Source organism: Perca fluviatilis, chromosome 21, assembly GCF_010015445.1.
Source record: "Perca fluviatilis chromosome 21, GENO_Pfluv_1.0, whole genome shotgun sequence".
NCBI classification, from domain to species: domain Eukaryota; kingdom Metazoa; phylum Chordata; class Actinopteri; order Perciformes; family Percidae; genus Perca; species Perca fluviatilis.
This window is the reverse complement of record NC_053132.1, coordinates 18,843,699-18,862,616: the sequence shown is the minus strand read 5'-3', so window position 1 is coordinate 18,862,616 and position 18,918 is coordinate 18,843,699. Positions and strand designations below refer to the sequence as shown.

General features: G+C 40.7%; 2 protein-coding genes across 2 annotated transcripts in view; both read right to left on the bottom strand.

Annotated features, from left to right (window-relative positions):
* mpp2b (membrane protein, palmitoylated 2b (MAGUK p55 subfamily member 2)) overlaps positions 1 to 14,793 on the bottom strand; it is a 44,922-nt gene extending 30,129 nt beyond the window's left edge. The window contains exons 1-2 of the mRNA XM_039787728.1: positions 14,394 to 14,793; positions 1,024 to 1,103 (exon numbers count right to left, since the gene is read on the bottom strand). Of these exons, the coding sequence (XP_039643662.1) occupies positions 1,024 to 1,054 (31 nt within the window). The 5' untranslated portion in view covers positions 1,055 to 1,103; positions 14,394 to 14,793. The remainder of the gene's footprint in view (positions 1 to 1,023; positions 1,104 to 14,393) is intronic.
* A 124-nt stretch (positions 14,794 to 14,917) lies between these two features.
* pyyb (peptide YYb) lies at positions 14,918 to 17,833 on the bottom strand. Its single transcript, XM_039787731.1, has 4 exons — positions 17,797 to 17,833; positions 17,070 to 17,254; positions 15,686 to 15,766; positions 14,918 to 15,245 (listed from the first exon to the last, which is right to left on the bottom strand). Exons 2-4 carry the CDS (start codon positions 17,252 to 17,254, stop codon positions 15,224 to 15,226), a joined length of 288 nt encoding a protein of 95 aa, XP_039643665.1. The 5' UTR covers positions 17,797 to 17,833; the 3' UTR covers positions 14,918 to 15,223.
* Between the last annotated feature and the right edge of the window lie 1,085 nt (positions 17,834 to 18,918).

Sequence of the window (18,918 nt, the reverse complement as noted above, 5' to 3'; positions counted from 1 at the left end):
TCTTTACTATTGGGAGTTCTCCTATGGATACTTGCATCAGTTTAGCATAAATCTTGGACACTAATACTCTCACAGGAAAATCAACAAACCATTTAATGACTGGATGCGCCTGAAGACTGTTTCCCCATGGCACTCCATAACATTTTAGGGCTGATCTTAAGCGAAGATAAAAGAAGAAGGATGTCCTGGGTCACTCCACTGATTACAATCAAAGGGTTTGTTACCAGACATTAAGTGTGTATTGTGCCATATTGGGGTATTCAAATGCCACTTATTGGTGTAGTGTAGTTGCTCCTCCACCTGTTTAAAGTTGGTCAATGTGTTGGTGATAATAGGGCAATAGGCTAGCATACACTTTTTTGGACACACACCTGCAAAACAAGGTCTTGCAGTCTTAGACTTCCAGTGAGAGGTTTTGCTCCATTTCTCTCCATGGAACTGTAGATGAGGGGTCCATCCACACCCTGAGGGCCCGTAACTGAAAGGCTCTGTGATACATTTAAGTTAAAGTTGGGGAGGGCCAACACCATACTATTTCAGTCATCATTGGTCATTGATCCATAATAAAAGTAATTTGTGTGCGAGCGTGTGCATGTTCGTGCATGCACTCGTGTGTATTTGTACTAAGGGCCACACACATTTGATGTGCATGAGAAGAGGGCTGCGAAGGATACAACATCAAATCCTTCGAGGCATGACTGATCTAAGGCTGGAGTTTTAGCGCTCCATTAGCCAGCTCATTAAGTCACATTAGAACTCTGGAGATGAGATACATGTCCTGAGTGCTGGAATAAGCACAAACCGCTCAGTATCTCCTCCCTCTTGTCTCTCTCTCAATATCACACACTCACACACACACACACACACACACACACACACACACACACACACACACACACACACACACACACACACACACACACACACACACACACACACACACACACACACACACACACACACACACACACACACACACACACACACACACACACACACACACACACACACAAAGCCACTTACCGGAGTCAGAGCTGGATGTTGCCACAGGCATTTTAAGAATTGGTTCCTCCCAGTATCCTCCAAAAAACTTGTAAGGTCAACTGCAATGAAAGAGCAGAGAGAGAGAGAAGGGAGATGCATTGAAAACACTAATAAAGTATTGATTGTGAATATGAATGCAAAACCCCTTGATTATCAGACCACTGAGGCTGAATTAAGGTTCAAACAAGGGAAGGAGGGTCAAAGCTCTGTAAAGAACTTCTATGAAGAGCAGATGTCTAACAGGACTATTTCCCACAGAACCAAAGTCAGAGTTTTTGCATATTTTATAGCTTTTAAAAACAAGCAGCTTGTTACATTGTGATAAACTGTTAGGTTGAGGCCCTTTAACTTCAACACACAGGGATCTGTGGAAGTCTAAATCAAGCCATGACAAAGAAAACAAATTATTTTCTGTCATAATATCAGTCAACTGGCCTACTTATGTGCACAGCTTATTCTTAATTAGTCTAAACAAGCACAACAACAACAACAACAACAACAACAACAACAACAACAACTGGTATCTAACTTTGTTAATACCTATAAATAGAATAGCCAGTTGCTCTGGTAACACCCAAACAGTTTAAGCCGTCATGTCCGTGGGGAATCAGCAACAGTTGGAAAGATTGAGTGAGCGTGTGAGTGAGTGAGTGAACGAGTGGGCAGTCCAGCTAACATAAGCTCAATGAGGATCTCTGTTGATGTTTATTGATCCATTTAACATCGTGCAGCAAGAAAAAGCATCACAGACAGAATACTGGGAGACTAAGCATCCGTTATCCTTAGATTTAAAACTGGCTTTTCAGGTGAACCTGTAAAATACACACAGTGAATAGCAATCAGGAGTTAATAAGGGGGTGTGGAGAACATAAACAGAATAGGCAATCAACAGTCATGAGAGGAAAAACAGAAGAAAACAAAAGAGGGTTGAGGAGAGAGGGAGGGAGGGAGGGAGCAAACAAGAACAATATGATGAGGAAGAAAAAAGTGCAGCTGATGAGGGAGAAGCTATTTCCTGGTTGCCATGACAATAGCCATCCATGGTGGAACCAGTGGTGTGTTGGCCGAAACCCAGTTACGTCACCATAGGGTTAAATTCAATTCAATATGCTTTATTGGGATGAATGGTCAACAATTGTTGTTGCCAAAGCAGAACAATCAACAATAATATATTATATAAAAGGATAGATGCGTGTGAATATGTTTATGTAATAACATAAAAAGCCATAAAATTCCAGCCTCATCATCACTGATAAGATTTGAAGCGATGAAGCATCTTCACAAAACGTTCCAGCATTGAAGGAATTACATGAACTGGCCAAATGGGGGCGCTATCAGTAACGGTACTAAGGACTGCTCCACTCTAAATGCTTTCTGTCTGACTCCCAACATTATTTAAGAAAATGAAGAAATATATTTCTTCCTTCAGAGTTCAGATGGAATTTACATTTCTCTTTTACTGGAGCAGCTAATGTTTCTAAACTCACTGGCTTACTGGGTGACATTTTTCATTAAAGTGCCCATATTATGAAAAAAACACTTTTTCTGGGATTTGGGGTGTTCTTTTGTGTCTCTGGTGCTTCCACACACAATCCCCCCGAAGATGGTTCTTTTGCCGGCTGTCCCTCCTCCCCGTTGGAAGAACTGGAGCTCGAAACAGCAGAGGATTATGGAGCCCCGCCACTCGGCTGACTCCGTTTCCAGAAGGGGAGCACCGCACCAGCGGCTTTTCTCCTCCGCAGCGGGCGGGCTCCCTTCTCTCCAAGCCCTGGCTCCAGCCCCACCTACCGACGGCGCGGCCATGAGGCCTGGCGGGCAGCACCCACCTGGTCCAATCCACTAGCCAATTCGCAAACAGTGGCGGCAGCAACAGTGACGGGGCGCCGGGAACGTGTGTGTCTCACTCCAGCTAGAGTTGGAAACTTAACAGCGCTTTTAAGGGCCACACAGTCCCCCTAAAGAGCAGTTTTTTCCCTCTCAGTCAGTCCGCTGTTGTACCTTCTGAGCATCTTGCGCCCACTGAAACACGCGTTCCCCTCACACACACGCGGACAGGCGCGGATGGTGATGGGCAGACATGTAGTGGTAAGAACAGACAATATGACTGCAGCAGCATACATAAACCGCCAGGGTGGTGTACACTCAGCTCTGTTATTGTAGATAGCCAGAAGCCTGCTGTTGCGGGCACAGAGGCATCTGCTCTCACCCAGAGCAGTGTACATTCTGGGGGTTTTTGCACAATGCGATCTGTGGTTCTCTATGAACACACGGGACAATCCGTCTCTCGGGGTCAACGCCTTTTCTCACCGACCATGGCCCAGAGCCATGCTCTGATTCCTCGCCTCCTGGCACGCATTCAGGAGGAGAGCCATTGGTCATTCTGGTGGCACCAGAGCGCACGAGCGCGTCCTGGTTTCCAACCCTGATTCAGCTACTGGTGGGGTCCCCATGGCAACTGCTGTGGCACAGGGACGCACTGTCAGAGCTGGATGGTGCGACGGCGATATCCCAACCCCCGGTAATAAGCCAGCGGCTAGGGGCCTGGCCGCTGAGCGGAAGCGCTTGGAGAGGCTAGGTTTGCCCCCTGCCGCTGTGCACTCTATCCAGGGCGTGAGAGCACCCTCTACTACGGTGTGTTACGCTGGACGATGGTCTGCTGGACGATGGTCCACTTTCCGGCGCTGGTGTGTGGAGAAAGGTGCAGAACCCACATCGTGTCCCCTGCCCCTCGTGTTAACTTACCTCCAAACATTGGTGGATAATGATTTGGCGACTGTGCATGCACAAGGGATAAACCCAATAGCAATAGCTCTTAGAGGGCTACGCCTATACTATACTATATAGAATCTGGAGTTACAATCAAAAGTATATTTTTTTTTTATACCTCTATTTGAATAATATGTGGTAATCCATCAATCCAAATAATCCATTTGAAAATATTTCATAGTCTTTTATTGACAGGTTAGGTGTATGTAATGTAAAATAATAATTAGTGCTGTCAGTTAAACGTGTTATTAACGGCGTTAACGCAAAACCATTTTAACAGCGAAATGGATGCCAATAAGATTCTGAATGGAAAGTTTACTTTTAAAAAGTTGCCAAATGGTTCCATTGACAAGACCAAAGTTATCTGTGTGTTTTATCGTTGTGAACTGAGCTATCATCGCAGCACGTCCAGTCGGAAATACCACTTTATGGCCGAACAGCTGATGCAAATTCTCCGCCACCTTGTCAAAGCCAGGCGACAAAAGCACAAAGCAAGCCGATCCACAGAGCATTAAAATAAGAAAAAATAATGGGACAAAAAGAAATCAAGGGACATTTAGAATAGATGAAAATGTGCGAATAATTGCGATTAATTGCGAGTTAACTGACAATGCATTTAATCGCGATTAAATATTTTAAATGTTTGACAGCACTAAAAATAATAAATCTATTATCCATCCATTAATCCTTGCAATAACCTGGTTTATTCTGCCATATGTTTGATCCTGTTCATGGATTTTGGTCTATACTTACAGTAACTCCCTCTCTTTGCCTTATGTAATAAATCTATTTCTCCCAACCCACAGACATGTCATAAAAAAAATTGGAATAACACAACCTGAACTCAGTGTAACTGACACAAAGAGAAAAGCTGTCACATTTTTCAAGTGCCTTTCTCAATTTTGGTTGAGTGTAGGCATTATGTTTTCAAGGTTAGTAATTGTTAAAAAAATGTCTTCATATTTAAGTGAAATGGTTAGGTTTAGTTTAGGTTTTTTACATGATCCAATTGGAGGGAGGGCAGGACTGGGCAAATTGTCACTTGACCTTTAGACACTTATTTCCTTTAGACACACACACACACACGTGTGTGTGTGTGTGTGTGTGTGTGTGTGTGTGTGTGTGTGTGTGTGTGTGTGTGTGTGTGTGTGTGTGTGTGTGTGACTAGATGCTGAGGGACCAAGCTCTCTTGCAAAACTCTGATCAATGCAGATCAGGTCCTTAATACCACATGCCAGTCCCCCAGGCTTATCCGTGGTATCCCGTGTTTGCAGTGTGAAACGACAGAGGTTGTTAAAAGTATGCAGAGGCCACGCAGCCTCTAAGAAGTCAAAGCCGATTGCAGCAGAGCACGGCCGTGCTAGAGCTGGGCTGACACACTGGGGAGGGGTTGGGAGGAAAGAGGGTTGGGATGGGCAGGATGTTCTCTGCTCTCTGAATCTGCCATCCTCCCTCATTCTTATTCTTTATTACTGATGGGTAATAATTGGCCAAGACCTAATGATGGTGCAGTCATCACCAGTGGTTGCATTTCTTGGTAATTGGTGGCATTTTCTTGCAGAAAAGCTTGGATGTCTGCTAAGAGTTGCAACCACTAATCAATCCCTACAGTCAAGCATTAAATAAGTGTCCTTAAAGGGGTGATAGAATGATTATATAGGGTATTTCACATTGTTCCTTAAGGTCTCCTAATAGGGTATGTAACATTGGTTGGGCTGAAAATTGCCAAGTGCTATTTTATGGGCCCTTAACTACCCTGTGAATACAGCCATTTGTAACAAGAGCTTTTCTTCCAAATATGGTATGCTCATGAATATTTAGATGAGCTGCACGCTGATTGGTTTGAGCGAACCACATACAAATACATTGGAGACGAGACAGCAGGTTTCATATTTCAGACACTGCAAAGTTATACATTGTTTGTCTGCTATTTCGTTATTAAATTCACTTTTTTTTATTCGAGAAACAACTATATAAAGCTCAAATATGGGCCTTTTTACGAAAATTGATGGCTAATTGCAAATTTGGTAAGATGTGTCGGACTTTAGGAGCTCCACACAGTCTGATGAGACAGCGGCAACCTCCATACCCAGTGAAAGTCACCGTTTCTCGGTTACTGGACTAACGGGGCTGCCAGCTGCCGGCATAACTACAGTACTACAGTTTGAATTTTGTCACGCCACTTATATTACAGCTACCCCAAGGTCTTATAAAGCTAACAATTGTGTCCGATTTCAATGTAATGCATTTTTGTGAAAATTAGGGGTTTCGTTAGCTGCTAGTGTCCCTTCAATCCAATGTGTACAGATTGCGGCTAGTTAGCTACACGTTTGGCATAACTAGAGTATATTTACAGTTTTAATTTCGTTACGCCACTTATATTACAGCTACCCCTAGGTCTTATAAAGCTAACAATTGTGTCCGATTTTATTTTAATGCATTTTTGTGAATTTCAGAGGTCTAAGAGGAGGCTAGCTAGCTAGCTAGCTCTCATTGACAGAGCTCCATCCAGCTGCAGGCTCTGTCAATGAGACTCGTGGACAAGAGGCATTGATTTCCCTGATCGTTTGTTTAAATAACTCAACACACATATCCATTATAAGATTAACTGGAACCTGTGGTAAGAGATTGCAGGCATAACAAGCTCGCTGACCGCGCTCTCACTCACACACACCGGCCATTTAGCAGGAAGAGTTGACATCAACTCGGTGGTTCATTGAGATTTGCCCGTTTTCAGCAGCAGTTTCAAATTGTGAGATTTGCAGAGGAAAGAGGTGTCAATGGGATGTTGAAGTTCTATGTATGTCCTATTTACCCACCAAAAAACCTGTCGTTATTCAACTATGACAAGGTAAAATCGGTTTTGCATTCTATCACCCCTTTAATACTACCATTAAGACTGAAGTTCAACAGTGTGTAAATAAGAGATCCTTCAACAAGGTCAAACTGGGTATTTTTTACACTGGCTGTCTTTTTGCTGCAAATGGAAAAGACCCTGCACTTGTGCAAATTGTGGGTCAGTCTGTGTCTAGTTATATCTAGTCTATTTAAACTATCTCTGTTCTCTGACTGATTTTCCCACTCTCTCCCTCTGTTAGTCAACTTACAAACACAGTAAGACACACTCACACAAATCTCCATCTTCCACACTGTATTGCAGGAAGAGAGCAGCTCAAAAGCACAGCTGCCTCATATGACATATATGACATCATATGTGCATACCTGCCATCATCTCTACATTGTCAATCTCTTAAAACAAGAGGCCAGCTGTGTATGTGTGTGTGTGTGTGTGTGTGTGTGTGTGTGTGTGTGTGTGTGTGTGTGTGTCTATATTTATATCTCATTCCAACTGTCTTCCATTGTTCTTGAAAATACGTATATATAAATAAGTATTACGGCCAGCTTTAAATTATTTTTCAAAATGAAATTGGATGGTGTTTCAACTATACTTCTACTATTCATACTGCTGTATGTAACTTATTTGCTTCGCACATGAAACTGTACCAGTCTGTTGTAAATTATTTGATCACACCCATTACTCTATCAGCATGGATCCCCAGTAGTGATTGAGCTTCTATTTCATTCTAGCCTGCATCCAAAGATCTATCTGGAACAATGACTACGTTTACAAGCTGTCAATTTTCGGGTTATGGTCGGGTTAAGGTCACTATTCGGGTTTCTGAAACATTCGGAATAACCCGTTTACATGCGTGAGCAGAGAGAGTTACTCCTACATGGAATTTGTAATCAATTGGCAATATGCCGACGTAAACGGCGACGCACGGTTAGCGTCTGGACGTAGCCTACACACAACCTTATGACGCAATAACTTTTCGGTCACCTTCTTATAAATCTCACTATCTCGGTACTTTCTGCAGTCAACAAAAGACATTATATTCATGGTTTTCACCACACTAATAAAAAAATTCCTCCTCGCTCCAAAAGTGTGGTGCTGTGCTGCGTCTGGTCTCGCCATGTTTACCTCTACTTCTTGTTTACTTCCGGTATACTGCGCACAGGTTTTCTGCATTGACATATATATAACTATATTATTATAGTATACAATTATTATTATAACTATGTTTTCTGGCGCATACAAGAAGTTCCTCTACTCAAAAGACCAAGATTCCTTGCGAATAGAACATGCGCAGAACACAAATCAATGTTCCTTTTGATGGGGATATGCCGATACGCGTTTACATGACCAAAATTTCGGGTTAGAAAAGGGGTAACCCAGGTAGCATATTTGGGTTTTTAAAAACCGGAATATGAGCATATTCGGGTTTTTGCCGGTGTTTACATGGCCATGTGCGACCGGGTTATTGCTAATATTCCGGGTTTGAACGGGTTATTGGCTGCATGTAAAAGTAGTCAATGACACAAGTGGTGGCCCAGGTGTTTGTATGCGGAGTGTAAAACACCTTAAGCTGTTCCCACAGTGAGGCTGCATTAAAGCCTGTAAACATGCACACACACGCAGCAGCAACCAAACAAGTCTTAATCCACACATGCAGGATGGCGTCAGGCCTAAAAATAACCCTGTGCTCCCACAGGTTCAGCGCCTCTCATTACTTTACAAGGGAAAACTGTCGTATCCAAGACAACCGTGAGCAGCTCCTCTGCTTTTTCCCCCCAACGCTTTGCCATGGCAACAAGAGAAAATGCGTAAAATAATAATAAGTTGGAGCTAAAATTGGGTCTATTAAAAGGTTTGAGCTACACTCCAATACAGAGTTGCTCTGAGGAAATATTTTATAACAGCGTTGTTGTAGTGTAGCAAGCACATAACAGGCAGGAAATCAATTTTGACAGCTCTCCAGCCAAAACTAAGGCTTTAACAATACTTTCAAACCTGCTGTATTAAGCTCCAGTGGCCTGAGCGCAGCATGTAAATAAACTATTTCTACAGCTATAGGAATCCTGAACAACTATTTCACCACTACCAAAGAAAATAACACAGGGTAAACAGTGGCTTCTTAAAGGAACTTTACATTGTTTTTTTTTTTGTAAGGAAAAAGTGTCAGAAAAGTTTGTTTTCATAAAATAAATATTTTTTACTTTTTTATAAAATACACATATTAAATTCTTGAGAGTAAAGCTGAATATAAACTTAAGGGGTCTGTTCACCCATACCACAAAAGAACACATTTCCTCACTTAGCCCTAAAGGTCTGTATCACACAGATAAGTTTGGTTTTATGTGTCGAGATTTAGAAATCTGCCTCTGAAACCTTTGCTAACGCCTCAATACAATGGAAGTGATTTTTGCGGCTTGAAGCATTAAAAAAACAACACTTATAAACTCACTGTCAATATGCAGTTTCTTCAGACAGATAATCATGTCAGAGTTTATACTAGAGATGTTCTGATACGGATACCAGTTTCAGAAAACCCTCTGATACGGCCTCAAATGCTGGCATCGGTATCGGCAAGTACTCAAGTTTATGCACTGATCTGATACACGTAATTAGCCCAGACTCACTGGCAAACTGGATAATAAAAGAAAGTTCTGTGGCGTTTATTGTTTGTGTTTGTTCATGTTTCACAAAGAGTTTAACCTGAGCCAGGCCATACAACAATGATAGCAATCATATCACATCCATACAGGGATAGTAGTATACAGCTGTTGAAACATAATAAAAAATATGTTTTTTAACACACTGGTATCGGATTGGTACCCTGTATCGGCCGATACACAAGTTCAGGTATCGGAATTGGTACTGGGAAGGAAAAACTGGTATCAGAACATCTCTAGTTATATACTATACAAAAATATTTAGGAATGTCACTTAAAATGGTTCATGAAAACTACCAAAAGAACTTCTTTTGAGTATGTGCCCTCAAGTATCTTGAAGAAAGCACCACTATGTTTATGCTTCTCCGTTGTCAAACTAAATTCTACACTAATAAAACTCTTGATCAAAAGACAATATTGAAGCAATTTATCCAATCTTGCCTTCTGGGGCTTATATCAACACTACAAATGCCTGTAAAATCAAAACAAAGTGTGGAGGTCTTTTGAAGGAGAGAATAAATGCAAGTGAAGTTTAAAGCCATGAGCAGCTCGGTTGAATGATTTAAATAAATAAATAAAAGGTCTTTCATACTCCCCGCATGCATATTAATACACACAATGTGCATTACTTGGAAGCAAGAAGACAGCATGGAAAACAACGCTTTGTGTATTCTTTCTGGGCACAAATTGAGCTTTAAAGTTACAATAAAACATTATCTTTCCTTGGGGGAAAAAATCTAATTGTAAATGATTAACCATCAGCTGACAGATTTGGGACTCATTAGCCACCTCAGCCACACAAACTACTCTGAGATTCTCAAACAGTAAGTTCATTAACTTTTATTTTCCGTATTTTACATCACTAAAGAACAACAATTTGTTTAGAAGCAGCCTGATGACAAAATAGTACCACTATCAACAGATACCACTTGATACCAGACATCTAATAAAATCTGATCAATTTAGTGCTGTGGGTCTTTCTTCTCCCTCAGCTGATACAGATTATAATTAGCGTAGTTAAAATGAAAGGTCATGTACATACCACTGAAAGGCTTGACTAGAGGATTCAGGCAAAGTGCTGAGAGCCACCCAGGAGGAGCATTTACAATCACCACTCTGCCTGCCTGGACTTCATTAAAAGGTCCCCACTCCATAGGTCTTTTTTTCTGAGGAAGTAGCCATGATGAAATAAGCTAAATGAATGTCACCGTTTCAATGTCACTTTAATCTTTCGAGAGAAACTCAGATGCCTATGATGCCAAGTTGTGGTCAGGTGTGTTGAAGACGGTTCCTGAGGACAGCTGTTCCAAAGAGTAAACCGTTAATACATCAAAACACTATCGGTACATTCAAGTTCAGTGCTTGCACACGTGTGGAAGAGAAAAAGAGTTGGCTTTTATAAGCAGGTGTTACAAGTGGCATAGTTTCACATTGCCAGACCTTCCTCCACAGCGCTGCGAAGGAGGGTCTGGCTGGTCCACACAGCATTCCGGGGTAGGCGAAAAACGTGCTCTGGTTAACTGGCATTTCTTCAAACCATTCACAATCGTCTTGGGCGTCCTGGATGCAAAATAGCCTTGGGAAGGAACTTGTTTTGGTGAGCTCTGGAAATAAAATGGCTGTCAAGTGCGTGATGAGAATTTTACTCAAAAAAATTAGGGACATCCGGCGGAACCAGAACAATCCCGTAAATGAAACGTCGTCGACATAGACTACAACTGGCACTGTAGCTAAATGAGTGAACTTTCCACAATTTGCGTAAATATAAATTACATCAGATTATATTGAAGCCTGTATGAGATCAGATATATGAATGTCATAAACCATCTATTGTACATCTGTACCAAATTGCATGCAATAATGGCAGTTGTCAAGATATTTTCAAAATTGGTGGATCGACCAGACTGACTGACTTTGCCATCCCTAAGGCCCCACCGCTAGCAGGCCTAAAAATATCATATTTGCCCATTAAAAATCCACGTATATAAACACAATGTGTCAGCCTCTATATATGGAAATATGTGCCCAAGGGGGAAAGGTGGCAGCTGTGAGAGTAAATGAGCAGATCATTTTTATGAATGACACTACGGAGGTTCGGGAAAAGATGCTGAGGCTATGTGAGCTGCTGCAGATTAATCTCCCCGTGGAATCAAGTGCAGAAGGATCCTACTTCTAAAGCTTTCTCTCTGCCGGCTACAGTTGATTAGAATTTCTGTTTGATGCAGTAATTAATCATGCAGTAAAACTGTACAGTGTCATGGACAGGCACCACTGAAGGTGTTCTTATTAAAAATATTCAGTATGTGACGTCAAATAACTAGGATGTCCTCTGATTTCCTCTATATATTAAGATCTGGGGTCACACAGGGATATCTCTTTGAATTTTTCTGAATGTGCGACCAATGTTAAACAATTTGTATTAATTAAATGTCAAATGTGGATTACTCCGATGCTCAAACATGTCATGGTCACACTGTCTACATCACCATGCTGCCATTTTGTTAAATTTTGGTCCAATTTAATGCATTATAATGTATTCAAATCCTCCTGAAAAATACATTTTTACAAGTTTAAAGAGTCCAACTTCAAGCAGAGCTCTTAAATCATTAAAGAAGTTCTATTAAGGTAGAACCAGACCTGCTGATCTTGTAGCCAATCCCCAAAGCTGTCAAAATCAGGGAAATTTATGGTAAACCTCCCACTTCCCAAACAGAAACTGATAAGAAGGCTGCAGTTTCTTTAATCCCAGTCAAAAGCTCTTCAAAATTAGACCTATCTGACTGTGATTTGATATGAAAATGAAAATCCATCTTTTGGATTTTCATTTTGTTACAAGTGACTATAAATTAGGGCTGGGCAATATATCGATATTATATCGATATCGTGATATGAGACTAGATATCGTCTTAGATTTTGGATATCATAATATTGTGATATGACATAAGTGTTGTCTTTTACGGTTTTAAAGGCTGCATTACACTAAAGTGATGTACTTTTCTGAACTTACCAGACTGTTCTAGCTGTTCTAGTATTTGCCTTTTCCCCCACTTAGACATTATGTCCACATTACTGATGATTATTTATTTAAAATGGAAATGTGAAGATATTTTGTTAGAGCACCAATTGTCAACTCTAGAATATCGCCGTAATATCGATATCGAGGTATTTGGTCAAGAATATCGTGATATCTGATTTTCTCCCTATCGCCCAGCCCTACTATAAATGGACGTTTTAGGAAACTGTACTAAATGTTTATCATGATGAGAGCTTTAATTTCAAAAGACAGCACCAAAACAACAATATCATTATGTGAACTATATCAGTACGCAAAGTTGGCCACCATTTTTTTGTAAACTTCAAGTAGCTTGTTGATGAGGTATAACACTTAAAGTGATTGAGTACAACCAAGCGGCAGTCATGTTACTGTAATGGCTCTCCAATCTTCCCTTCCAGGATGCTTCAGAACAACAAACAGCACAGCATGAACTTCACATTGCTCTGCAGTTATCTGCTCTCAAGTAAATCGCAAATAGATAGTAGATCTATATTACCACTGACAATACAATAACTTCTTATGCTGGCAGAGGTAATTTGAATACTTTCTATACAGTAACAAAATGTCTTCACAGTGAGTGGGACAGCAAAGCACAAGACAGAAACGATAAGATCATAGATGTTAGCAGTTGAACTTACTCATTTAAGTGAGTGTAACTTAAACCATGTTTATATAATAGACAAACATTAACATTATGTAAAACTAACTAATTGTAGCCTTGATGTAGGCTTGATCTAAAAAAGTCTCACCTTAAGACAATTTTAAGGGAATGATATAAGCCTAACATTGATGGCTGGGTAAGAAATAGTGCACATTTGGAACTGGAGAAATAACATGTTTTTAGAGGCAAACTGAGCATTTTAACCATACACTGATGTCAGGAATTCTCTCCTGAAGGAAGAACTGGGGCATGCTTGAATGAAAATGTAACCTATACATTGCAAGAGATAAAAAGGTAAAATTGTATCCATTTCTTTATTTGTTTGTGGTATATTTGATTTTCATTTTTGCTTCTGGAAATTGTTGAAATCTTTTTTCTCATCTTGTTAAATCAAAGGTCTATATTGCATACATGCAAGATGAGATACATACAAATAGAGAGAAAAATAAGGAAATGCTTGTATAGTGTTCAAAGATGTGTAATGCCATGTGTGTCTGTTGGAATATAAACAGGCCTATAAATAAGATGCTTCATAAAGGTGATCATATAGAAAAAAATGCTAAACATACTCAATGGCTGCAAGTAAGAAAACAATTTGAAAAATAAGTGTTGCACAAATGCTGCAGACCTAAATCTAAATGTCTTAAATCGGGTTTAGACCATTTCGGATTATATATTTAATTAATTGTCAAAACTGAATCTCGCTGGCCAAAAGTAGTCTACAGTTGCATATAATTGCACAAACAAATAAGCTTAATTCTGAAGGAGTGGCTCTCTCTACCCTTAGGCTACTCCCTTTATCTCATGCTTCATCCGCCCTACATGCCAGACACACATCAGCACCTGCCCTTCTATTGGGCCAAACGCGCTCAAACATCTGTGCACGTCCCCGAACGTGTGGGCATGCGCAATGGCAATGGACAGGTACCTAATGACGTCCACCTAGTCGTTGTTACCGACATTATTCTTTGAATTCATTTCCACCACTCGCCTTAAGCATACATTATTTCTGAGGTTGGTTGTCATAGCTAATTGGTTTCACCTGTGGCCGTAGTACAGGTGCAGACAGCCTGAGGCCAATTAAGCTAGCTAGCTTAATAAATATTGCATGTGGCTATTATGCCAAATATACGGCGCATGAGCCGAATGTTGCGTTTCCTCGTTGTCAGAGGATGAAAATGCAACACGGGTTAAGACAATAGGTGGTTTTTGACGCCTTTGATAAGGTTAATAAGACCTGGCTGCGTGTACCAATATCCACCTGCAAGTGGCGAGAAAACGGCATTAATGCCACCCCCACCAACCTAAAATAATTTCCTCGGTGAAAAACGGCTAAAACATTGAAGTGCTCACCTGCCCGGAACACCGGTCACCTTTATCGGGATGCCTCTTCGGTCTGGGAAGCAGCAAGATGTTTGAGATAGCCTATCTCCACGGGTCTACTCGCAGTTGTTGTAGCGCAGGTCTTGTTTAATCTATGCAGTCACTTTGACAACACCGAAGCCAACGGCAACCCACACAAACTGCTATCTTTAACGAGACCTTACCAAAAACGGCTCGCGTGCTCTTACAAATAGCCCCATTGATTAAAAGCCAATTGGCTGCCCTGGTAGCACTGATCCTGTTTCCCAAAGGAGACCCGGGAAGGTTTTGTGATGATAAATGCGTCTTCTGGTGAGGTACCCCCGGTGTGAAGTTGAAGTCTGCCCGCTGCAGTCGGTACAGAGCTGCGGTCGAACCCATACAAGAGCAGCAGCAGTAGGCTAAGATAGACATGCTTATGTACGTTTCCTGGTGATACAGTGACATCTAGTGGCAACAAGAGCAACTACAGTTACTAAAAAGATAAATGAAATACCAAAGCATTTTGTGTGTCTATTTATTACTTTTATTCCATTCAATTCTTCATTGTAAAGCAATTGATTTTGGTACAAATTATTTACATGTTTGCCAAAGAACAGATAGTGACAGAGGAAGACAAACAGCGAGAGAGAGAGAGAGAGAGAGAGAGAGAGAGAGAGAGAGAGAGAGAGAGAGAGAGAGAGAGAGATTTGCATGCACATTAAACAATTAAATATGAGATTCACAATGTCCAGTGCAGGTACAGAATTTTAGTTTCTTGATTGGGGATGAGAATCGGGGGAGATGTGAGTAGGCCTAAGAGTTGACATTGGGCTCATTTACTACTGATCGCTGTAGTCCAAGCTGTAAGAGAAGAAGAAAAAGCAGATTAATTTATTGAAATATGCACTTGCTGCATCCTAATATAGCCTATATGGTGGATACAAGGTCAACTGTTGGAACATACGATTGTGACATTATGACGAGGACGTGACCAGTGAGCGGTGTACTCACAGTGAGATAAAATGCTAATCAATTCTCACTTGAAGAGTAAAATATTAACAAGGAGCTGAAGAACAGCAATGTAATCCTGCTGCAGTGAGGCTTACAGCAATAAAACAATTTGACAACATGTGGACCAATATTGGCAGGGCTGCGTTGTTAAATATTTCATATAAGGGGGGGAAAATGTTTTTTTACACTCTAAATAATTAGTATAGACAGCAGGCATCACAATACTTCACAGGTATCAGTATCAGCCATTAAAAGCCCAATATGATTAAACCAGACATGTATTCTCTCACCGTGGTTCAGTGTCTTGGTTCGAATCAGCCCCAAACAGCAGCCACGCCACCGCCTGCTCGGGTGTCGACCTCTTCCCATACCTGGGGACGAATCAAACACTGGCATGTAATGACTGCAACTAAATATTATTTGGAGAGTAACTAATTCATGTGAGCCCCTTCTCTGCTTGCTTTCCACCTGCAGCCTCCAGTCATCATTTCTCTGAGTGCTCCAGTGGTGCGACCCCATCAGCCTTGCTATGAATTTCAACTACAGGACCTCTTTTTTCCAGAACCATCAAGCTGTGAACAAGTTAGCTGCAGACACACCCTGTTGAGTTCTCTACTCAGTCTCTACGGTCCAATCACAAATCAGTCGAGCAATTGCTGAGAAGAAAGATGCATTTTCAAGTTCACAGGCAAACACAAGAAGCTCTTTCGACTTTGTCTTTTGAAGTCTCTTTACTATAATCAATGCCTGGCCACTGAAGAGTAAACCTGGGAGTGGGACTGGGAGTCCTTTGAGTGCAATGTCAGACCCAGCCTCTGTATTACAGACCAGAAGAGGGTAAATGATGAGACTATACTTGGCTTCTATCACAGGAAAAACACACTATTTTCTCCAACTGGAACAACATAATTCATTTCTTGTTATTTTACATGCTTTTATGAAGACATGGGATAGTGCATTTCAAAACAGTTACTAATTATCTGTTCAAAACTGTAATCAGTAATATATTTGTCACATTTTAGGTATGACAGATAAGAAAACAGTGAAAAACCCTCGAAGCATTAAATATTCTGTCGAAGTCTTGGTTCTCACCTGTTGAGAAAGAAAAGAAAACAAATAGGATATCTCGTGTTCCAGCATTTCTAGTACAAGATTTGGTCACAACGGAGCAAGTAGCCTACAGGCTGAAAAACCAGGCTCCTGTCCTCTGCCTCATTATTTCTTACAACAAGCACAGCAATGCATGGTATCGCACAATGACCCAAGAGTCGTCCTTGGCTTTGCCAAATAAGGGTTGAAGTCTTGAGCAGCACCTGTAAAGTCAGACCTTATGTGAGTAAAGTCATGACACAGCGTGAGGGCTCGATCCCCCGTGTGGCTACCCTTGCAAATGTATCCTTGAGCTTGAGACTTAATCCCTCACTTCAAGGGAGGTAGACAACCTGTCTGACCCTACCAGGGTGAGTAAATACCAAACCACTGCTTTTTTTCAGTTTGATGTATGTGTTGATTGAAGAGTTACTTACACGCACAAACCTGATAGGCTGTTCAAAACTTTACCAAGAGTGTTAAATGTGAATGTAATGTATGGAATGTAAATGTGATGGATGTGCACTTATAAGGAGATGCTTAACAATGTCAAATATTAAATGTAGTTTGGTAACCGTGGCTCACCTCTGCCTGGTGATGAGGTTAACATAATGCCTGATAGCTGCGTGGTATTTGGCCCAGTCCTCCGGCGAGGCGTTGCTCCCCGGGCTCTCCGGTTTGGGAGGGTAGGCGCCCGCAAAGCTGCTCAAACACACCAGTAGGCAGACGGCGAGCGCTGCAAGCATCATCCAAGATCTCATGTTGGCCATCTGAGGAGAAGAACAAATACCATGGTAGGATTTACTTTGAAAAAAAAATATGTACATTTGAATTTGAACTCTTGCTGAAGCCTTAAAATTGTATTTTTGCGATCTTTCTTCTATTCCATTTCACATAAAAACCTTAACGCACAATTTGCCTTTAAAGTATTCCCAGTAGCATATTTTTTTTTTTTGCCGCATGCTGGAAATATTGGTGCGTGTAAGTTATGCCAAAATGAATGTCAATATATATATATATATATATATATATATATATATATTGACATTCATTTTGGCATAACTATAATATTAGAAATATTGGTGCGTGTAAGTTATGCCAAAATGAATGTCAATATATATATATATATATATATATATATATATATATATATATATATATATATTGACATTATATATATATATATATATATATATATATATATATATATATATTTGACATTCATTTTGGCATAACTTACACGCACCAATATTTCCAGCACGCGGCAAAAAAAAAAATCAGGATGCATTAAAGTAAGAACAAAGTCACTTACTTTTTGACAGTTGTCTGGTGATGTAGTCTCCCCAGTGGTTGCCCTGTCTTGCTGCTCTCCTCGCAGATCACAGGGTTATATAGCGCGGGATGGATACCTGACTCGCACTCACAACAAGTTAACCACACCCCTCTCTTTCGCAACAGCTTGTTAACGAGAAACTTATTCTATCAAATATTCAAACTACTTTTGATTAGGGTTAGATGTGGTTGGAATTGTGACGTTTATTATGATGCAAATACACATGGGAAATACGCAGATGTCTCTCTATCAAGTTTGAAATGTGGAGTTAATAGGTTTTCCTGTGGTAAATGATATTGCTTTGAAACTTTAAAATGAACGATATTACCCTTTTATAGAAGGGGTTATCTGCAGCACGTCACCCATGCATGGTTATAAACGAACAGACAAACGTTCATTGCATGCAGCCCGTTTAGCACCACGAACAGCACCAACAGCCATAAAATATCCCCGGGCTATGTTTTATGAGTTTAAATCATGGGTCACATAGGTTCGAGCCCTGTAGTCATCATGGCTACACTTGTAAATCAAGTCCTAAAGGGACACATTCACCCCCAAATCAAAAATAGCCTACATAATGTCCTACATAATGGATTTTTATATGACATGGTCTATATGCTTCCTATCAATATGTCATGTAACAATCCTGAAGGATTGTTGCAAAAGACAGAAACCTGTAATCGCCTGCACCGAAGTCCTGTTTCTCAATAGCAGACAAGTTCAGAAACCACAACATATCAACAACCAGAACACAATATAAATGGCCCTTCACACTACAGCACTTTAGAAACGGATGGATGACTGACCTGTTAACCTGCAACATGCTGCTCAATGACACAGAGAACACATTCTTCGGGCTATCAGTCAACAGATGTAGCCTCTCTATCCATCCATCACTCATTCTGACAGAATGAGTTATGGAGGGTATATCTTTTTAAGTTAGACAACTTTGTCAGTAACTGACAAAGTTGTCTAACTTAAATGATATTTTAACACACGATATTAACTTGATATTTGTTGATTATGTAATGCACTGCTCTATGTCACGGGAGTGAGTTATAAGGTTGACTAAAAAATCAGTGAGCTTTCCTCTTTAATTCT

Bases quoted from the DNA above. Each gene is read 5' to 3' on its own strand.
- pyyb (XM_039787731.1), bottom strand. From the start codon at position 17,254: ATGGCCAACATGAGATCTTGGATGATGCTTGCAGCGCTCGCCGTCTGC. The intron at 15,767-17,069 runs GTGAGCCACGGT...ATTCGTCCCCAG, and splicing joins AACCTCATCACCAGGCAGAG to GTATGGGAAGAGGTCGACAC. The intron at 15,246-15,685 runs GTGAGAGAATAC...CTTCTCTTACAG, and splicing joins AACCAAGACACTGAACCACG to CTTGGACTACAGCGATCAGT.